Below are 18,464 nucleotides of genomic sequence, written 5' to 3'. Positions count from 1 at the left end.
GGTCTCCAGTGGAAGGTAAAGCAGTCTTCCATGTGAATTCCGCTCTGATTTACCAGCGGCCTGTGCCCCCGTGCTGTTCCAGCAGCCAGGCCAGCTAGAGTCCAGACAGGGCAGGCTGGGCTGTTATGGCATTGGGTTTAAATTGGAGTGACACAGGGGAGCCAAATTGCACTAGTGTATTGGGCCCAAATATTGTAGTCAGGGAGGACTCTGAAGATTCACCTTCAATTAGATTTGGACAAACATTCAACATGGTGGAAAATTATTATGGATGCTGTTGCTGATCTGAATAGGAATTCTTCCCTTAATTCAGCATTGTGGTATTACTGCTTTGCTATGAAAATTTCTGTATCCTAGTTTGTTTTCCTAGTTCCAAAGATGAGAAAAGTCATTTTAACATTTTTTGTTTGTTTGTTTGTTTTGAGCAGCAGCACTAAGCACTTTTTTTTTTTGCGGGGGGGGGGGGTATACAAAAATATCTATTTCTGGGTGTAACATTTGTGGCATATACTGAGTGCATAACACTGTGGTATAAAGGTTTTATTGGCACTTTCGCTTGGATGACCTGCCTAACTCATGGCTTCACCACCTACACGTCAACCAACCACTCCAAACTTGTTGTTAAAACCTTTCTACCACAGCATAGACAGGATTCATTTTCTCTCTTTCCAGTGCTCATTTATTTAATGGATTTCTGGCAGAACATATTAAGAATTATTACTAGAATTTCATTTCAGTTTAGATAAGCAAACTAGCACCCTGCAGATTCTTCTTTCACAAAACTACGAGAATTCTCTCTTCAGCCATGACATGCAGGGCAGGCAAAGTGATTCCAGGAATATTTGTGAAGAAACGCTAAATAGGATGAGCTAATTTTTGCTCTTTATTGCAAAATATGTACTAAATTGCATGGGTGCAACTTGTTAGGAATTTGCCTCAACATAGTTGTACCTACTTGGCTCACTAGAGGTTCTACAACTACAGTTTTTCCATATTGAGTGTTTTGGCAAAAGCATACAAAAATATTGGACCAAATTCATTCCTAGTGTAACTTCATAAACTTCAGTAAAATAACTGAAGGGTGAGTTTGTCTGGTTGGATCCTTATAATATAGAAGAGTATATTCATCTTGGAATACCTTTTTGTATCACTGCTAAAGCTTTAAAACAAGCTTTCTGCTCATATGTATAACTTAATCACTGTCATCATCCTAGAGAATAGAAAGTCATGAGACACCTATCAAGTCATTTCTTGGCCCTTGTGCAAGTCTCCACTTAGTTAAGATAAAAGGCTGGTGCCTTGAATAGTTTTTTTTTTTTTTTTTTAATTATGGCAATTGGGGAAAATTCATATTGTCACACAGCCATAAGGAATGTAAAACTACAAGAAACTACTGGCTTTTGTTAATCAGTTTCATCATGAGCTTCACATGGATCTTTTCAGTGGCACCTTCTTTTTCATTTTCTTCTAAGGTGAACTAACTTCCCTTTCTTTTTTCTCCTTTTTCACCACTAACCGTTTTTGGCATTCCCAATGTAGGGGTTTGTGATTGGTCAACCCTCATCAGATCAGATAATGCCAAATACAAGCTTGAGCCCTGAACTTACAGTGAACTCTGTGTGTGTGTGTGGATTGCTGTGCCCACATAGAGTTCCATTACAGTCAGGGTTCTGTGCAGATCCCAGAGCACAATTAGCGCTGCATTCTCTACTTTCTGCAGTTCATAATGGATTCTGCAGCAGATGATGATCATACTGCAATAGGTTTGGGAACCCTGTTTCCTTAACTGCATGAAGATATGGGTTAACTTATGCTTTCCCCAGCATTCTGAAGTACTCTGTTTCAGGCTACATCTAAACTGATGTCAGCCTGCCTTTTTTTTTTTTTTTTTTTTAACTGTGTATTCAAATGGTTGTATTTATTCAAAAGGCTAGAGCGAAGCAGTCTTATATATGATAGAAACTAGAGCTCCTTCAAAAAAGGAACAGTCCATGATGGGGAAGAGGTGGGTGTTAATGGTTTCCCCCCCACCCTCCAGTTGCTTGTGCACGCCCTTTAATACTTGATTTACCTGTGGATAAAGCACAATAGATGGTCATGCTTTTATGTCCATTCTGAAATCAAAGCTTCAAATGGAATTTCTTGGAGTGGATTCATTGCGTAAGCGAATGAGTGCTGCTAACAGATACCTGAGATGTCAGCACCAGAATTTCTGCTTTTGGTGAGGTGAAGGAATCTGTACTCCTGGAAATGGTGACTATGAAGACAGTGGCACCACTGATTTGAAAGTAAATTAAATGATGGCTTCATGTATCTCCTAAACATGGGAGATTTTAGACTTCTACAGTTAAGTAAGGTTCAGAGACTTGGGCATACTCGAGTGTGCAACAGAATATACCCAGAACTGCCCCTTCTGTTAGTCTTTTGAATTATTTAGATACTGCAAAAGGAAATAGCTCGTAACTTGGGGAGGTAGAATTTATTAAGGTACCTTATTAATCATTATTGCAGTACATTCATGGCTTGTCTCTATTCAAAAACAAAAACCCATCCTACTGTTCATAGGGATGTGTTCATCTTATGAAGAGTGACGACATCCTTTTCAATAGTATCATTGAAAAAGAGTATTTTACAATTAGGAAATTATTTTATAATGCAGTTTGGCATCCCTGTGGCCTGGCTTTGAGAAAACAGGTTACTCTAGGAACCCCAGAACAGAAATATATGGTATCTAAATTTAGAAATATCAACAATGCTTGTATGAGGTGAAGCAAAATGTATTTTTTTTTTAACAAGAAGCTTTAAACTACAGAGCTAAGTGAGAAGCTCAGGTAAGCATCTGCTTGCTTGATTACAGAATAAGCTTTTGTTAGTTACCTCTCAACCTGTTAACACCTAAATGTAGACTTAAATGCTATGAGATTCATTCTTTCAGTATAAATAACACTGTAAACTCAGTTTTTATTATTTATTCTGCTATAAATTATTTTCAGCAATAAAACTGAAGGAGCAACAATCTGTATGGAATATAAGTGGCGAGAGGCTAAGATCAATGGCGTTCTTTAAAATGAGGGATAGTTGAGGTCTGAATTGAACATCTTTATTACAACAGTATCACTGGATTCTGTGAGGATTAATACATTAAAGTTTGTTGGGCGCTCAGACACCAGGGTAATGGGGGCCATATAAGTATCTTAATATGGTACCATCCCAACTGGATGATCATTAAATCCCAGGAGACTGTACTGTTTAGTCAGACAGGCAGTGCATCATCTCTGCCTGTCATAAATATAAAGGGAAGGGTAAACACCTTTAAAATCCCTCCTGGCCAGAGGAAAAACCCTTTCATGTGTAAAGGGTTAAGAAGCTAGGATAACCTCGCTGGCACCTGACCAAAATGACCAATGAGGAGACAAGATACTTTCAAAGCTGGAGGGGAGAGAAACAAAGGCTCTCTGTCTGCTTTTGCCAGGAACAGAAAAGGAATGCAGTCTTAGAACTCAGTAAGTAATCTAGCTAGATATGCGTTAGATTCTGTTTTGTTTAAATGGCTGATAAAATAAGCTGTGCTGAATGGAATGTATATTCCTGTTTTTGTGTCTTTTTGTAACTTAAGGTTTTGCCTAGAGGGATTCTCTATGTTTTGAATCTGATTACCCTATAAGGTATTTACCATCCTGATTTTACAGAGGTGATTCTTTTTACTTTTTCTTCAATTAAAATTCTTCTTTTAAGAACCTGATTGCTTCTTCATTGTTCTTAAGATCCAAGGGTTTGGGTCTGTGTTCACCTATGCAAATTGGTGAGGATTTTTATCAAGCCTTCCCCAGGAAAGGGGGTGTAGGGTTTGGGGAGGATTTTGGGGGGAAAGACGTTTCCAAGTGGGCTCTTTCCCTATTATATATTTGTTAGACTTTGGTGGTGGCAGCAATAAAGTTCAAGGGCAAAAGGTAAAATAGTTTGTACCTTGGGGAAGTTTTAACCTAAGCTGGTAAAAATAAGCTTAGGGGGTTTTTCATGCAGGTCCCCACATCTGTACCCTAGAGTTCAGAGTGGGGAAAGAACCTTGACACTGCCTGATCCAATTCCTTTAGGTTCTAATAGGATATAGCTCTGGTGGCAAGACTGCACTCCAACTTTGGGGCACCTGGGACCAGATTTGTCAACCCCGTGGGGATTTGTTTTCACTGTGCACACCAGGATTTGAGGGACCTTGAGAAGCAAATATCAAAACTTAGACCCGTCTACCCAATTTCTTTGCCTATTTTCCCAATTCCTGTTCCCTTTGCCATAAGATTTTCCTGTACGAAAAAGTTAACATATTTCCTTTTAACAGTTTTTCAGCCTAGCTCCATTGTAGTGCAATACTTATTCCTATATAGAGGCAGCTTTGTGCTAGCCCTTACCTTTCTTTGTACCAAGAGTTTGTGTGAAATCCCATATATTCCATGTGCCCCATGTGTAGAAGGTGCCAAATAAATAAGAGACCCTGCCCCAGGGAGTCTATATAATTTAAAAGCAAATACAGGTTCTATACAGAAGTATCCAAAACTGAGCAAGCACAGACTGGAAATGAGTTTTTATGGCTAGAGTGCTCCACATAATAGGTGGATCTTCAGTTCTGTTGTAGGAGGAGACTGAGGACACTTGGCAAACAATAATTAAGGGGATGCTACAAGCAAGAAGGGTTGCATGAAACTAGAAGGGGCTGAAGGAGACACTGTCTAGATTAGGAAATATGCTAGCTAGTACACTTTCACTAATATGTTTTTAAACACAAATGTAGACAGTGTCCAGCATTTAAAAAAAAAGCGTTAGCAGGTTGTGGTCAACCCTAGTCTAGACATGTCCAAAAGGAGCAGTCTGAAGTGAAGCATGGATGTAGGAGGCAGTGAGGACAGATGAACAGAGTGACTAAGAGTTGATGCAGAAGGAGTCACTTTAAAATAATGCTATTAAACCCTGCTCTTCACAGAGGCCCCAATCTTGCTGGCATTGAATTCAATGGTAGTTTTGCCATTGCCTTCAGTGGGACCAAAAATCAAGCCCAAGATCAGCCTTCTGTGTTCGACATGCCAGGAGTGTTTTCGCCAAAGTTCTCCCTATTTTAAAAGAAACCCTCATCTTACATGCTATAGTAAAAGTTTAGTCAGCTTGAGCTAGACAAACTAGTTGTAATTTCAGGACATAAATTAAACAGAAGCACAGAAACTAACTGCCAGAGGAAAATAAATGTTTAAATTAGAGATGAAATGGAAATTGACTGGATCTGTGATCTTCAACATCTCTTTGCCTTAGACCCCACACAAAGCCATTTTGCAGCCTCATAGGGTTTCTTTATTGTGTGAGACACAAAGAGAATAGTTGGTTAGAGAACTTTCTTGCCAGCTGTTGTTGTTGCATGGTAAAGTCTGGTGTTCTAAGTAGGGAAGAACCGCAGATGATATAACACTGACAGATTTTCTCAAAGCAGAACTTACTTGTTAAATAAATGTGTTTCCAATTGTGACAAAGCTCCAACCTTGTCTCAGTGGGTCCCACGCTTCCAGGCAGATTTATGCTAGCCTCAGAGGCTAACTGTGACCTTCCTCATTGCCCTTCTCTCTCTAGAGGCAAGGGTCAGAGCCTACTCAGCCGTTTTCATCATAAGCCAGCAAGGGAGGTGGGAAGAAGCAACCCTCCCTCGCACAGTCTGTCTCATTGTCTCTGTGATTAATCGGGGAGAGTGGGGGCGGGGGAGGGAGCTTGGGCCCACTCTCTACTCCAGGCTCCAGCCCAGGGACCCTAATAGTAGCAGCTATTTGTAGCTGACTTTTTGAAACAGGACAAGTACAATTCCCTGGGCCACTTCCCCGCAGCAGCACCCACTTCCTCAACATCTACTTTATCCTTAACTCAGGGCCCCCTTTCTTGTGCCTGATCGGGTTGGTCCTGCCCAGTTTCTCCAGCAGCACAACTTCCTACTACTACTCCTGACATACACCTCTAACTGACTAACTGGGAGGCCTTTAACTAGTTCCAGTGAGCCCTTGATTGGCTTCATGTGTCCCAATCAACCTAGCTGTCTCCACTGCTTTCTAGAAGGATCTTAATTAGCCAGGTGTCTTGATTAACCTGAAGCAACTGCCGTTTGGTTACCATGGTAACAGGGATTTGTTTAGCCTAGAGCTAATGTACCTGTTTCTCATTACTTTCCTATAGTCATCTGGCCCTGCCCTGTTACACAATATACTGTACTTCCTTTTTACTTACCATGCCAATGGCTGCATGTGAAAGACCCCAGCACCATGGTAGGTGGAGAATCTCAATGTCTGGTGGCATGGCATATTTATATTTTTAAGAAGAAATTGTGCCAACTTTAGGAAGTTTACAGTGCAGGTTCTTTTAGGAAAGGAAGTGTCAGAGAAGGTGGATCATCTGGATCTCAGTGGATAAATCGAAGTGAGCATTAATATGGGAGAAATTGAGAGACTATCAATAGTCTGCTTCTTGCTCTCCCTGTATATACATCTTAAAGTAACACTTGGTTATTAACCAGACAGGCTAATGCCTAATGCAGTGAAAGAAAGTCAAAGATGGTGAAACTCTTAGGCAGAACTGTTACATTGAAGTGGGCAGAAATGTTTTCTTCCAAACACTTTCACTGGAGAGATCAGCCACCAATAAGATGAGACAGAACTGGACAGGCAGATGCAGACTTATGAGACCTGAGGCAAGATGATAGCAGTGCTTCTGACCTGGTAATGGTGTTGCTGCCAAACCTTTGCCTCACTTTTTTTGTCTACTTAAATGCATGGACATGGGTGAAATCTTGCTCTTTAAAGTGATCTTTTCCTTCTTTTGCCATGGTGGAGAATAGCTGTAATTGCCTCCGTCCCCCCAAAACCTTTTGCAGGGACTTTATTAAGAAAAACAACAAGTTAAAAGAACTTAAAATGAAACATAAAAATTTAAATCAAATTATTTTTAGGTTTTTTTTAAACAAACAAAAGTATTCATCTAGGCGGAGTGACTATGTGCTAAATTTCAACCTGGTGACATTTAAAAGATTTGAAGTTTCTTTCCTTTGCTTTTGAGTATTATGCTGTAAAAACAAGATCACATTTTCATTACACAAGGGACTTTATTTGACATAATAAAGCATTTCATCACTGAGAGAGGATTGAATTTGAAATTTGAAACTGAGCATTTTGGGGGAGAGAGAGATTTAAAGGGGAAAGAAGGGGTTTTTTTCCTTGGCAAGAAAATATCTACAGAATAGAAATTTAGAATGACATTCCCCTAACCTACTGAATTGAACTGTCTCCAGGTCATGGCACACGAGCTGTTCTCCACATTTAGTCTGAGATTCATTGGAAGATAAGTGGCGGCCAGACATAAGAAAAAGAAGCTATATCCTTTTTTTATTGTAGCAGAAATTGGCATGAAAGAGAGAATATTTGTATACGATCTGCTAAGGAGTGAATCCTAACCCAAATAATGAAGATACACATTATATTGAACAAATGGAAAAGAGAAGGAAGCGTGACAAAAAAGGCTATATGACCAGCTGAAAACTGCTTACTCAAGACGTTTCAGAAACTCCAGGCATATTATATGGTATTGCCAGTTTTAATATGGAAATACTTTTAAAACTGTAAAAGAAGCAACACTGAAACATGGACTGTGGAATCACCATCCAAACTGGGATGCTGTATTTTTACTAACAAAACTCTATACTTGTGTGGGATACAACATCTCTATATTTTTCAACAAAGGAGCCCACATGTAGAAAGAAAAGCCATATGGGAACATGGCTTAAGAAGAGCAACTTCAAAGCATAAATGGCAGAGAATCATAATGCTTATGCTCAGATAAATTTGTTAGTCTCTAAGATGCCACAAGTACTCCTTTTCTTTTTGTGGAATGCCTCAGTGAATCTAAAAAACGAAGCTATACAGTCCAACATCCTACATGGAATGTATTAGACCTCAACAGACAACCAAAAATAGAACCACCAGAGATCTTTGGTGGAAACGTTCATTCATGTATTTGTGGCAGAGGCAATCTGTCATTTCTGGTCCAGCTTCATCTATAGAATCCACTTTGCAAAGCATTGACGCCTGCAACTTGGATTGGAGCAGCAAACCAGCTAGCATACTTAAACCCACGTTATTATTGTATTATGGTAGTTCCTAATCAAGGGGGTCAGTACCCAGTTATGCTAGACACTGTACAAACAGTTCTTACACACTAGAACACCAGTGATTCCTCAGAGCTACTGTAGCAGTAGATTGAGATCAAACACTGGTTTAATATTGCTAGAACTAGACAGATTAGAAAGTCCCTTAAATTAGTGCAATAATTTACGCTAAACCTAGTTTGAGTAATAATATCTGTTACTACAACTATGTTAAATCTGTTTTTACTGATGTGTGTGTGTATATGTGTATGTGTGTGTATGTGTATATAATATATATGAGAGAGAGAGAGTGTGAAAACTGATGATAAAAAAAAGTAGAAGATATTATCTGAGTCTGGAGTTTTTAATGGGGCCTAAGGGAATAAGATGCTCATTCTTATTGATTTTTGATAGAGCCCCTTGGAAAAATCTCAGCTCTAATGCCTAGAATACAATAAACTTGGCTTATTTAAAAAATAAAGTTGAATGAAACATTAGACTTTTAGAATGAAATCTGGTCTTTCCTGTACAGCCACTGTCTCCCTAAAAAGATGACAAAGGCTGAGCATTCTAGTCAATGTTGTGATGTCTTGTCTGTCCTGTATTGTTTAGTCCATTGTGTGTTTGTAATAAGTTTAGTCATGTTTATAACTGGTTTGTCCATTTTTGTTTGTCATGTATCACCATGTTACAGGTGTCAAATTCACTAATGGCAGATGAACAGTAAAATATAAATGTCTTTTATAATATACAATACTCATATAAATGTACAATGTGATGTACTGAGAAATAACTTCAACTGGATGATATCATTGTGTGGTAAATCTTGGGTGAATTTAAATAACTGCTGGATCTACTCCAACCTGATAAATCAATATACATTTTCAAGCCTCCAGCTCTGAAATGGATCATATTTAGCAAAAAACCAATATGTCAAGGTTGTGCCATTTACACAACCCCTTTTTAAAAAAGGCAATTATTTTATCATTCTCTTAGAGAATGACAAAAAAGAGAAAATATTTTTCTCATTTCCTTGGCTTTGAATTGCTTTGTACTCTCCTGATTCTTCTCTAACCTCACTCTTCGCTCCTTCAGCATTTTTTTTGGCAGATTTTCTTCTGCTCCTTCCCCACATCTTTGTCCCAGGGTAGTGTCCTTTGCTTTCTCCTCTTCTTTTAATGATCTTATTCACTCTTATGGGTTCAGAGTCCTAGCTTTATGCTGATGACTCCCAAATCTAATTTTCTACCATTAACCTTTCATTTCTGGCTATTTCCTTTCAGATGTGTCTCACCATCTCAAGAGCAAATTGTATAAAACTAATATTAACTTTTCAGTACAGACAGGACACTCTGGGAGAACCAGGGGAAGGAGTTGTATTAGATTGAGAATAATTTAAAAGAAACAATCTTGTTTGGAGCTTCAGATAGAGTGGGTCTGCGAAAGAGATTGGGAAGAGGAGTGTGAGCCTGATGCTCTGAATTTCAGAGTTTGTTCCATGCACAGAGGGCAGTATAGAAGAGGACAGGAGAGGGCAAAAGAAATTAAGTAGGTGTCAAAACCAGCATCTTTGCTCACATGAAAGAGAGCAAAGTAGAGTTCCAAGATGTAGTTCAGGGTGAAGTTTTGTAGGGCCTTGAAGCAAAAAGTGAAAGGTTTAAACTGGGGTGACTATGCCAGGAGATGTCAGGGGAACAATTTTTCAAAGAGAGGATTGATAGTCTGTTTTAGCAAGGAAGGGAATTTGAGGAGGTCATTGTATCCAAGATGAGAGAGAAGAGCATAGTCAAGCATCTTAAATGATGGGATGAAATGGAAGGGTTGGATTTTCTAAGTGTGGAGAGAGAGACAATACAGGATTTGATGATGATCTGGATGTGTGCTGAGAGATTGAGAGTGAAAGATGACTGTGACATTGCAGGACAGGGAGGATGGGGGTGCGCTCAATGACAACAGAAAATGAGGTAAGATGGTGAGCACTGAAGAAAAATAAAGGGCTTTAAAGTGGCCATATTAAAGTTGAGCTGATGACTAACCATCCAGAATGATGTGCATCCCCTAACCCAGTGAGGCTTTCAGCTCTGATTAGGATCGCTAGGGTCTACTGTAATACAAATAACAGTGTTAGAGAAATAGTCAGTATGGGTGTGAAGAGAGGAACAATTGTGACTCTATGTAGAGATGTTGGTAGAACTGTGAGAAAAGATAAGAACAGCTGAGATAAGGTGTAAAGGGAGTGCTAGGTTAGAGCCCTGTGAGGCTCCCCCAGAGAGGGGTTATGGGATATACGAAAATAGCAGTCAGAGAAGGAGGAAGAGAATGGTGAGAGGACAATGCCATGAAAACTACCTGGGGGGACAGGATTTCTAGTAGGGAGTGACCAACAGTACTGAAGGCTAAGTAAAGATCAAGGATAAGAATGGATTAGAGCAGGTAGGTAGCCAACCATTAGGCCATTAGGTAGCCAACCTATGGCACACGTGCCAAAGGCAGCACGCGAGCTGATTTTCAGTGGCACTCACACGCCTGGGTCCTAGCCACTGGTCCGGGGTGTCTGCATTTTAATTTAATTTTAAATGAAGCTTCTTAAACATTTTAAAAACTTTATTTACTTTACATACAACAATAGTTTAGTGTTATATTAAAGACTTATAGAAAGAGACCCTCTAAAAACATTAAAATGTATTACTGGCACGAAAAACCTTAAATTAGAGTGAATAAATGAAGACTCTGCACACCACTTCTGAAAGGTTGACAACCCCTGGATTAGAGGCTCTAAGTCTTAGCCAGAAAGGTGTCCTTTTTAGACCATGGTGATAACACTTTCAGTGGAATGCAGAGGATAGAAGCCAGACTGCAGTGGATCCAGGAGTGAGTCTGAGAAGAGTTGGAGGATTATTTTTTGTCCCAAACTGCTCCACTTCTCACCCACATCTTTCATTGTGGATAATTCTGCCATCCCTCCTGTCAGGCTCTCAGCCTGATTATCATCTTTAATTTGTCATGCTCCTTCTCTCTCCATGCATATTCACCTATGCCTTGAATAGGCTGCTTAAAACCCACTTCTTTCTGCAAGATATCCCTACATGAAAACTGACTTCATGGCTTTTTGGTCTTTTGCCCCACATACTGTGTGTCTACTTTACACTGCCAGTGCTCATGGCAGAGACCATCTCTTTCTGTGTGTTGGGATGTTGTGTGTGTTTTAGATTAGATTCCATGAGTTAATGTTTGTCTAGCTCTTTGCAAAAAGGAAAGCACTATGGAAGTTTGAAGTATCCCTTCTGTTTATTTTAAGAACATTTTACCAGAAAGTATGCGTATTTGAGCCAATACCCTTGTTACATTCCTAACATAGTGAAGATCACACTTTCACTTTATGCAGTGTTACTTATATCAATGTACTGTACCTATATATATTGTGTTTAATTTAAGGCTTTATTTAATATATCTTTTATACTCATCCAAAGTTGTTGCTTCCTTTCCCATGTTTCCTTTAAATGTAGCATCTCCTCATCGGGGTATCATAGTACCCTAAAAGTTTTTATACGATCAGGTTTGATTGCTTCTTAATGTCTTTTCCCAACATGAAAGGCCATAGGGTGGGAATTTAACACCTTTTATCCAAAGATGCAGTGAATGGCCTCTTAGTGGAGGTCTAAATCCACTGTCAGCTCCTGGACAAGGCTTCAGCAGCTCTATAGCCCCTTTGTGGTGGCTCCTCCAGGTCCTGGATTGCAGCAGTTGCCAAGAACCTGACTGTCCCTTTCAAAGGGTCAGAATAACTGCAAGCTCACTGGCTACATTCCTGCTCATCCTCCATGCTGGCCTATGTGCATTTGGCACAGAGAATAACTCTGCCACATTCAGGGGGTGCAAAGTCTTTCCACACCTCTGTCCTCCTCCCTTCACAGTGGAGAGACGTCTGTGGCTTGTCCACTGCTGGGTGTGTTTCACCCCTAATGGATTTAGGATCATTTTAGTCAACATACCTAAAATCTTGGATTGAATGAAGTGTCACTTATATATAATATATAAAATAACAGTGTTATAGGATTTGGGGAGTCAGGTATTTTGTGTAACAGCTCACTGCAAGTGTAATCCACATGGTCCAACCAGATCCTCTATTGGTCTTACCCCATATTATTTTTACTGATATAAACAAATAAGCTTTTAGGCCATAGGAATCTTTGCTTTTCTTACACACTTTTATACTTAGTAGATTACAATTTTAGCACAGTCCTCCAAAGGAACTGAAGAAAAGGATGAATAGAATTGAACTGCAGCCATAAAGCCATGTTAAAATGAGCCAAGAAATGTTGCTGTTGGTGTGTATGGTTCAGAACTCCAGAGCCGTTAGTGGCTCCTGCCTTGGAACACAAATGCAGTAAATCTGATGCCAAATCATAGAATACTAGTTGAATGAAAATCAATCAATACCATGTTGGGGAGAGGTGGAAGAATCCATCAGGCTTTCCATCTTAGTGTTCTGTTCTGGATTTCAATATGTTCCTTTTAATTCTAGCATTTTCATTGTTATTCTAGGTATAATCTCCCTAGACCATTTTCAGATCATTCAGATCTGTATATACAGTGTTAATTCTGAGTAGATGTGGAATATATATGAATATATACGTAGATTCCATTTTAATCAGACTACATGTACTTGTACCGGACAGTGTGATACTGAACCATCTTCTTTGCTCAATTTTAACTTTCATGGTGTAAAGGCTTTGAATTATAATCACTCTGTGAACCAGTAAAATAAGCTGTTATGAAAAGGTAGAGGTGTAAGGCCCTAGTTGGCTTTCAGAAATGTTTATTGGTGTCCAATTAGATTACTACTCTAAATAAAAACATTTGTTTTCCAAATTAATTTAAAAATCAGAATTGGCACCAACTACTGTGTAATATCTCCAGTAACAGGATCTGCCTCAGTAAGGGAAAAATTGTCCTCTGATTACACAGCTGTACTTGGTTTCAAGCTGAAAGTCTGCTCTCACTACGCATACAGATGTCTGATACCAAAATGATTTCCTTCTGTGCATGGCAGGGGAACAGAATGTTAATGCCAAATACCACCATAAGAAAACAATTTATACTGTCAGTATATTCCACTTTCAAAATTGTGGGAAGACTAAACCCACTTATAACAAAAATGCTGGCTGAACTATAATTATAATTATAGTGTTAGACATAGCAATAATTAAAGACCAGGATCAATAGCTGTCAAGTGTCTGCAGGTGCTATAAACATTACTTTCATATGAAGATATGAAAGCTGAAAAGATCACTTAAAATCTAGTTTTAAATGACAATGCTAATGGAACTATATTTTAGCCAGAGAAGAATCTGCTATTTAAAGTGAAAGACAGATGAAGGAGCACCAGCTTGAACTGAAAATAAACCCCTTATTTGCAAAGAAATGGATGAGTTGATCATAGCATTTCTTCACTGCTGTGTATTTTATCATTATCATTTAGTTGAAAAATTTACAGTATGGAATTTACACTTGCCTTTTTTCAATAATTGAATTGCCACTTCTATGTATGACACATTTATTGAAAATAAATGATTAAAAATACAAATTAGACACATCACTTTTATTAAGATAAATACCCATGTTAGCTGTACTTCTTTTTATTATTGTCTTCACAAATCTTATGTTTTAAGTTCTTTGCCTTTTTTTTAATTCATCTGTGTTTTACTCTAACCTTTTCCAGGTCTTTCTCTTTAGAACTGTTTTGGGGTTTTTTGCACTCATTAATTTTTTATATTGGTTTGCAATGGATATTTTGTGAAAGTGATGGCCATTGTATTTAATATTTAAATTGAATTTTTCAGATTCTTTTCCTCTTTCTCTGAGACCTTTTTTATTGATTATTTTCAGATATGCTGGAGAGCTTTACATAGAAGGGGTTTTTAATAGCAAAAAACAGTTTAATAAAAAAAATTTAAAGGGGGGGGAGATGAAATGAAGAGGGAGAGAGAGCTGGACAGGCTTTTGGAATTTGTTTTACTCTGATGCATATTAGTGATATTACCTCAAACACCTTATCTCTCCAGTGTACCACAGTGACAGTTATAAGTGGAAAATTGAATTATTTGGAACTTCAGTTGCCTTCTGATTGGCTGTTTTTTAAATTTAATTAATTTAAAATAAAATTTTACTGCACTTCTATGAATAAATAGTTTTTACTTTTTTTTCCTTAAAATTTTATATGTAAAGGTCACAGCCATTCAGCAATCTGACAGGATAAAATCCATTCAGTTTAATGAGAATTTTATAGAAAATACCTATTTTTATTGCTCATGAGTATTTTTATAATTTTCTTGTGGCAACAGTTATAGGCATTTATGAAATTTTTCTTGGCTCACGGCCCAAACTATTGAATTTAATTGGGCGGGGGGGAAATGTTCAGGTTTTTGTGCTATGACATATCCAGTTTTGCTGAGTGACAGCTCCTGTAGCATTCCCCTTCCTTCATCTGCACAGTGCTAGGTTGTATACTAGTATAGCAGGTCTAAAGAAGAATCTGCATGAGTGACTTTTTTTTCATATGTTGTATTCCAGCATCTACGGGTAACAGTAAAATCACTTATGTCAATGGGTACTCCATGAGCAGGAGGATATATACCTACATGCAGAAGTAGGCAGGAATGGGGCCTAGGTTTGCTAAAACTCTAACTTGATGTCTAATTCTGCTTCCACAGAAGTCCAACATCAAAATTCATCCTGACTTCAGTGAAACCAGAATGCAATTGTTAGTGTGATCTTTTGATTTTTTTTTAAATGGTTGATTATTCAGTAAAGGTGGACTGGAACTTAACTGTTTAAGTCCTGACATGACTTAGCTTCATACAGAGTGCAGAATTCAGTAAATATTATTGGCTTTCAGCCCTTCTTCTGCACCTAGGACATGACCTGCACCCTTTAAAATATATTATTTTTAGATTAAAAGCTATGTTTATACCAACAATTGTATTTTATTTTAGAGAGGCACCATTGACTCAAATTCCAAAATATAGTTGGGATGTAAACAGAAATGTGACCTTTCAAAAAAACCACCAGAAAAGGTTGTTCTTAAGTATTTCCAGGCAGTGGAAGCAAAACATTACAGCATTCAGAAGCTGAAAGCCGAGCCAGTCAAAATTTCACTAATTTTTTTGTTTTTGTTTTTCACCCAAGATCTTTTCATTGAAAAATTTCTACCAGCTTTACCTGAAAGTTAATTTGACTTCATTATTATTGTCCAGGCTGGAAAAAAAATTAAGTAAACAAAGTATATATAGTAAATAAAAAAACTAGATTTAAAAGAAAATTCCGTTTTAATAATCTAGGGGAGTGGTTCTAGTAACATAAAACTTGTCAGTGTCTCTTCATGCAGACCATTAAGGAATCCTTAACAGTTTACAAAATACCATTAATAACTTAAAAACTAATTTTAAAATATTTATTTGTTAATAGGATGAATAACTGAGTAGTGTCATTTTGTTCTTAAAGGGGTACAGTCTGGTGTATTGTTATTTATTACTAATACATATTAGTATATTACTAATAACCTAAATTTCAGGTCTAAAGTCTGACTAGACAATGGCCCTTTAATACAACATACAAATCTGGAACAATCGAGTAATTCATGTACTTTGAATGTAGCATTGGTTTTGCATTGCAGCACTCTATGTAAAGTGTTCAGGTATCACTTCTTACATACATGTAGTAAGTACTGGAAAATGTCCATTTCTGCTCCTCTCAAGCCTCCCTCCAAAATTCTCTCTTTGTACTAGCCTATGCTATGGAAACTGTATACTAAAAACCATCACTGCTAGCATGGCTTAGTTGTATTGTGTATAGTTTTAAAACAATGTTTTAAGGCTATACCAGTTCCACTGTCGTGGCACAACTAGTTAACCTGAAGCTGTTCTTGAAAAGTGTAGTTTTTGGAATGTAGGTGTAACCTGAACTGTTTTCTGTCACTCTTGGTGCTGCATCTCTCTCCTGTGCCTGAAACTACATCATATTCACACACTCACAACAAGCAGCGTCCCTTTTTCTCCTTTAGGTTCTTAGAATGTACTTTTGCAAAGCCTTCAGTGTTCATCTCTTCAATCTTGTCTACTCCATTTTGTGTTTTGAGCTGTTATACTAGTGTTCTGTTCTAAACAACATACAGATCGACTTCAGTGGAACTCACTTAAGCAATCAGTTAACAGGTTTCTTAAAATACTCCTTCACAAGAGACAGAAATGCACATGTTGGGCCAGAACCTCAGCTGCAGGCAAGCAGCATCAGCATAACTTGGCAGGGGGACAGAAGTGGAGACAACAGAGGCTTTCAGAGGCTACTTGCTCTAAACCAGCCCCCCAGTTTAAGAACAGCCTTGAGCCATCTACCAATGACCCCAAGGGACTGGTACTGCAACTGGGGAGCTCTGTGGCATCCTGGTCATGCCCATCTTTCTCTGGCCACACCCATTGCAGTAGTGGCTGGGAGGGATGTGTGATTAAAAATTGCTACAATAATATGCAAAGATCCCACTACTCAGGGAGATCATCTTGTAGCTGGGTAAATTAGCTTTTAAGACAAGTTTGCACAAATTGAGTGGTGAAAGGTTGCCCTAATGAAGGGGGGAATCTGAAGTTATTAATACTGTATTGATGTTAATATTGTTCCCTACAGAGCCCAGAAAATGTCACATTATTGTTGAGGTGGCCTCTTTTTGTTGTTTTATCATCAATCTGACAAGCAATTGTTGATGATGACTTTTTCCCCCAACTATGAAATATAAAAGTTTTCATATAGAAATATTTGAATTTTCATGCTATGCCAAATAAGGGCGAGAGATTAGCACCATGTAATAAAAGTTTTGGGTGAGCTTAAAACCTGAGAGCAGAGTCCCCTGAACCCTGTAATTTAGTTTTTTATTTTTTTACATATTTTTATATCGGCTAGTTGTTACTTGAAAACTTTTGTTTACTTTCCAAAGACTAAAAATGCATGAAGTGTCAGAAGCCATGTTAGTACACATGTATGATCATGGCATCTGCATTAAGCCATGTTAGTGCATGTCTGTGATTATGGTGTAAACCACCCAAGTTGACCCTTTTGAATTCAAACTGTTTTGGAATATGTACACATTCTAGAACAGAAAGTACAATATTGGCTGCACACTGAAATCCAGTGAGTTTTGGTTTCGGTTTGTGGAATAGTCTTTTGTTTCTTCTTTTTTTTTTTTTTTTAACGTCTTTGCCTTAAGATATTCCTGATTTTTTTTTTTTCATTCATAGATCGAAATACTAAAGAAAAAGATCAAGCAAAAGGAATTGTTTATAATGCAGCTTCTAGAAAAAATCTCTTTCCTAGAATGTGAGGTAAGGACTTAAATTAGCTTTACTCTTTTAAGGGTTAAAATTGATTTGATGTGATTTACGAGAACTGTTAGAGTTGGAGCTATGCTGTCTGATGTTTTATTTATGTAAATTCACTGTATGTAGTAACTGGTCTTGAATATGGAAACAGAAATATCTGTAACATCAGGATCATCATGAATGCATGTAATAAACAAATAATCTTCACATTCATGTTGAACTTCTGTAACATAGTTATGCATTTACACTATAGAGACATTTAAAAAATCTAGCATTCTGTATGTAGGGCATTGATTGACTTGTGTTTTTACGGTCACAGTAACTTTATTTTCCAAAATTTTTGTGTATTCTAAATAATAATTTTGGAATGTTGATGAAGAAAGCCTTATGCTGGACTTTATTAATTTAAAAGAGAAAATACAATGTTAATGAGCTAAAATCATTAAAACATATTTGTCTTCTCGGAAAATGCAACTTGAAAGGTCATGAAGAAAATCCTTCTTTTCCAGAATAAAGAATTACAAGACAGGTTGGACTACTTAATGGAAACCCAGCCAAGGACTAATGTAGAAACAAGAGAGATCGGAGTAGGATGTGATCTTCCATCCAGGTATTCAGAGCTTCAGATAATTTACTGGAAAGGTTCTCCACAGAAAATCACTGTCAATAAATCTATCCAGAATATGGATTTGGAACAACAGCACTTATATCTACCAACAGTAATTTCTCAAGAACTTATCTGCAGCCTAATGGCTAATGTACTTTTATTTAATGATCTTTTTCTTCATGGCATACAGAGTGGTGTGTAGCATGGAAATGGTATTTACCATTGACTTAATTTCTGACACCTACAACAAACATGTCTCTTTCCTTTAAATGATGGAGCATGGTAGAGGCTCCTGGAGTATTTAACTACAAAAGGGTGAAATGAGCAG

The 18,464-nt window shown here is 37.8% G+C and overlaps 1 protein-coding gene across 1 annotated transcript in view; it reads left to right on the top strand.

Moving 5' to 3' along the window:
- MYZAP (myocardial zonula adherens protein) overlaps window positions 1-18,464 on the top strand; it is an 89,812-nt gene that overhangs the window by 45,899 nt on the left and 25,449 nt on the right. Inside the window, exons 11-12 of the mRNA XM_048867034.2 lie at window positions 17,449-17,532; window positions 18,039-18,139. Coding sequence (XP_048722991.2) covers window positions 17,449-17,532; window positions 18,039-18,139 — 185 coding nt within the window. The remainder of the gene's footprint in view (window positions 1-17,448; window positions 17,533-18,038; window positions 18,140-18,464) is intronic.

Source organism: Caretta caretta, chromosome 10 (genome assembly GCF_965140235.1).
Source record: "Caretta caretta isolate rCarCar2 chromosome 10, rCarCar1.hap1, whole genome shotgun sequence".
NCBI classification, from domain to species: domain Eukaryota; kingdom Metazoa; phylum Chordata; order Testudines; family Cheloniidae; genus Caretta; species Caretta caretta.
This window is presented reverse-complemented; position numbering and strand designations above follow the sequence as displayed.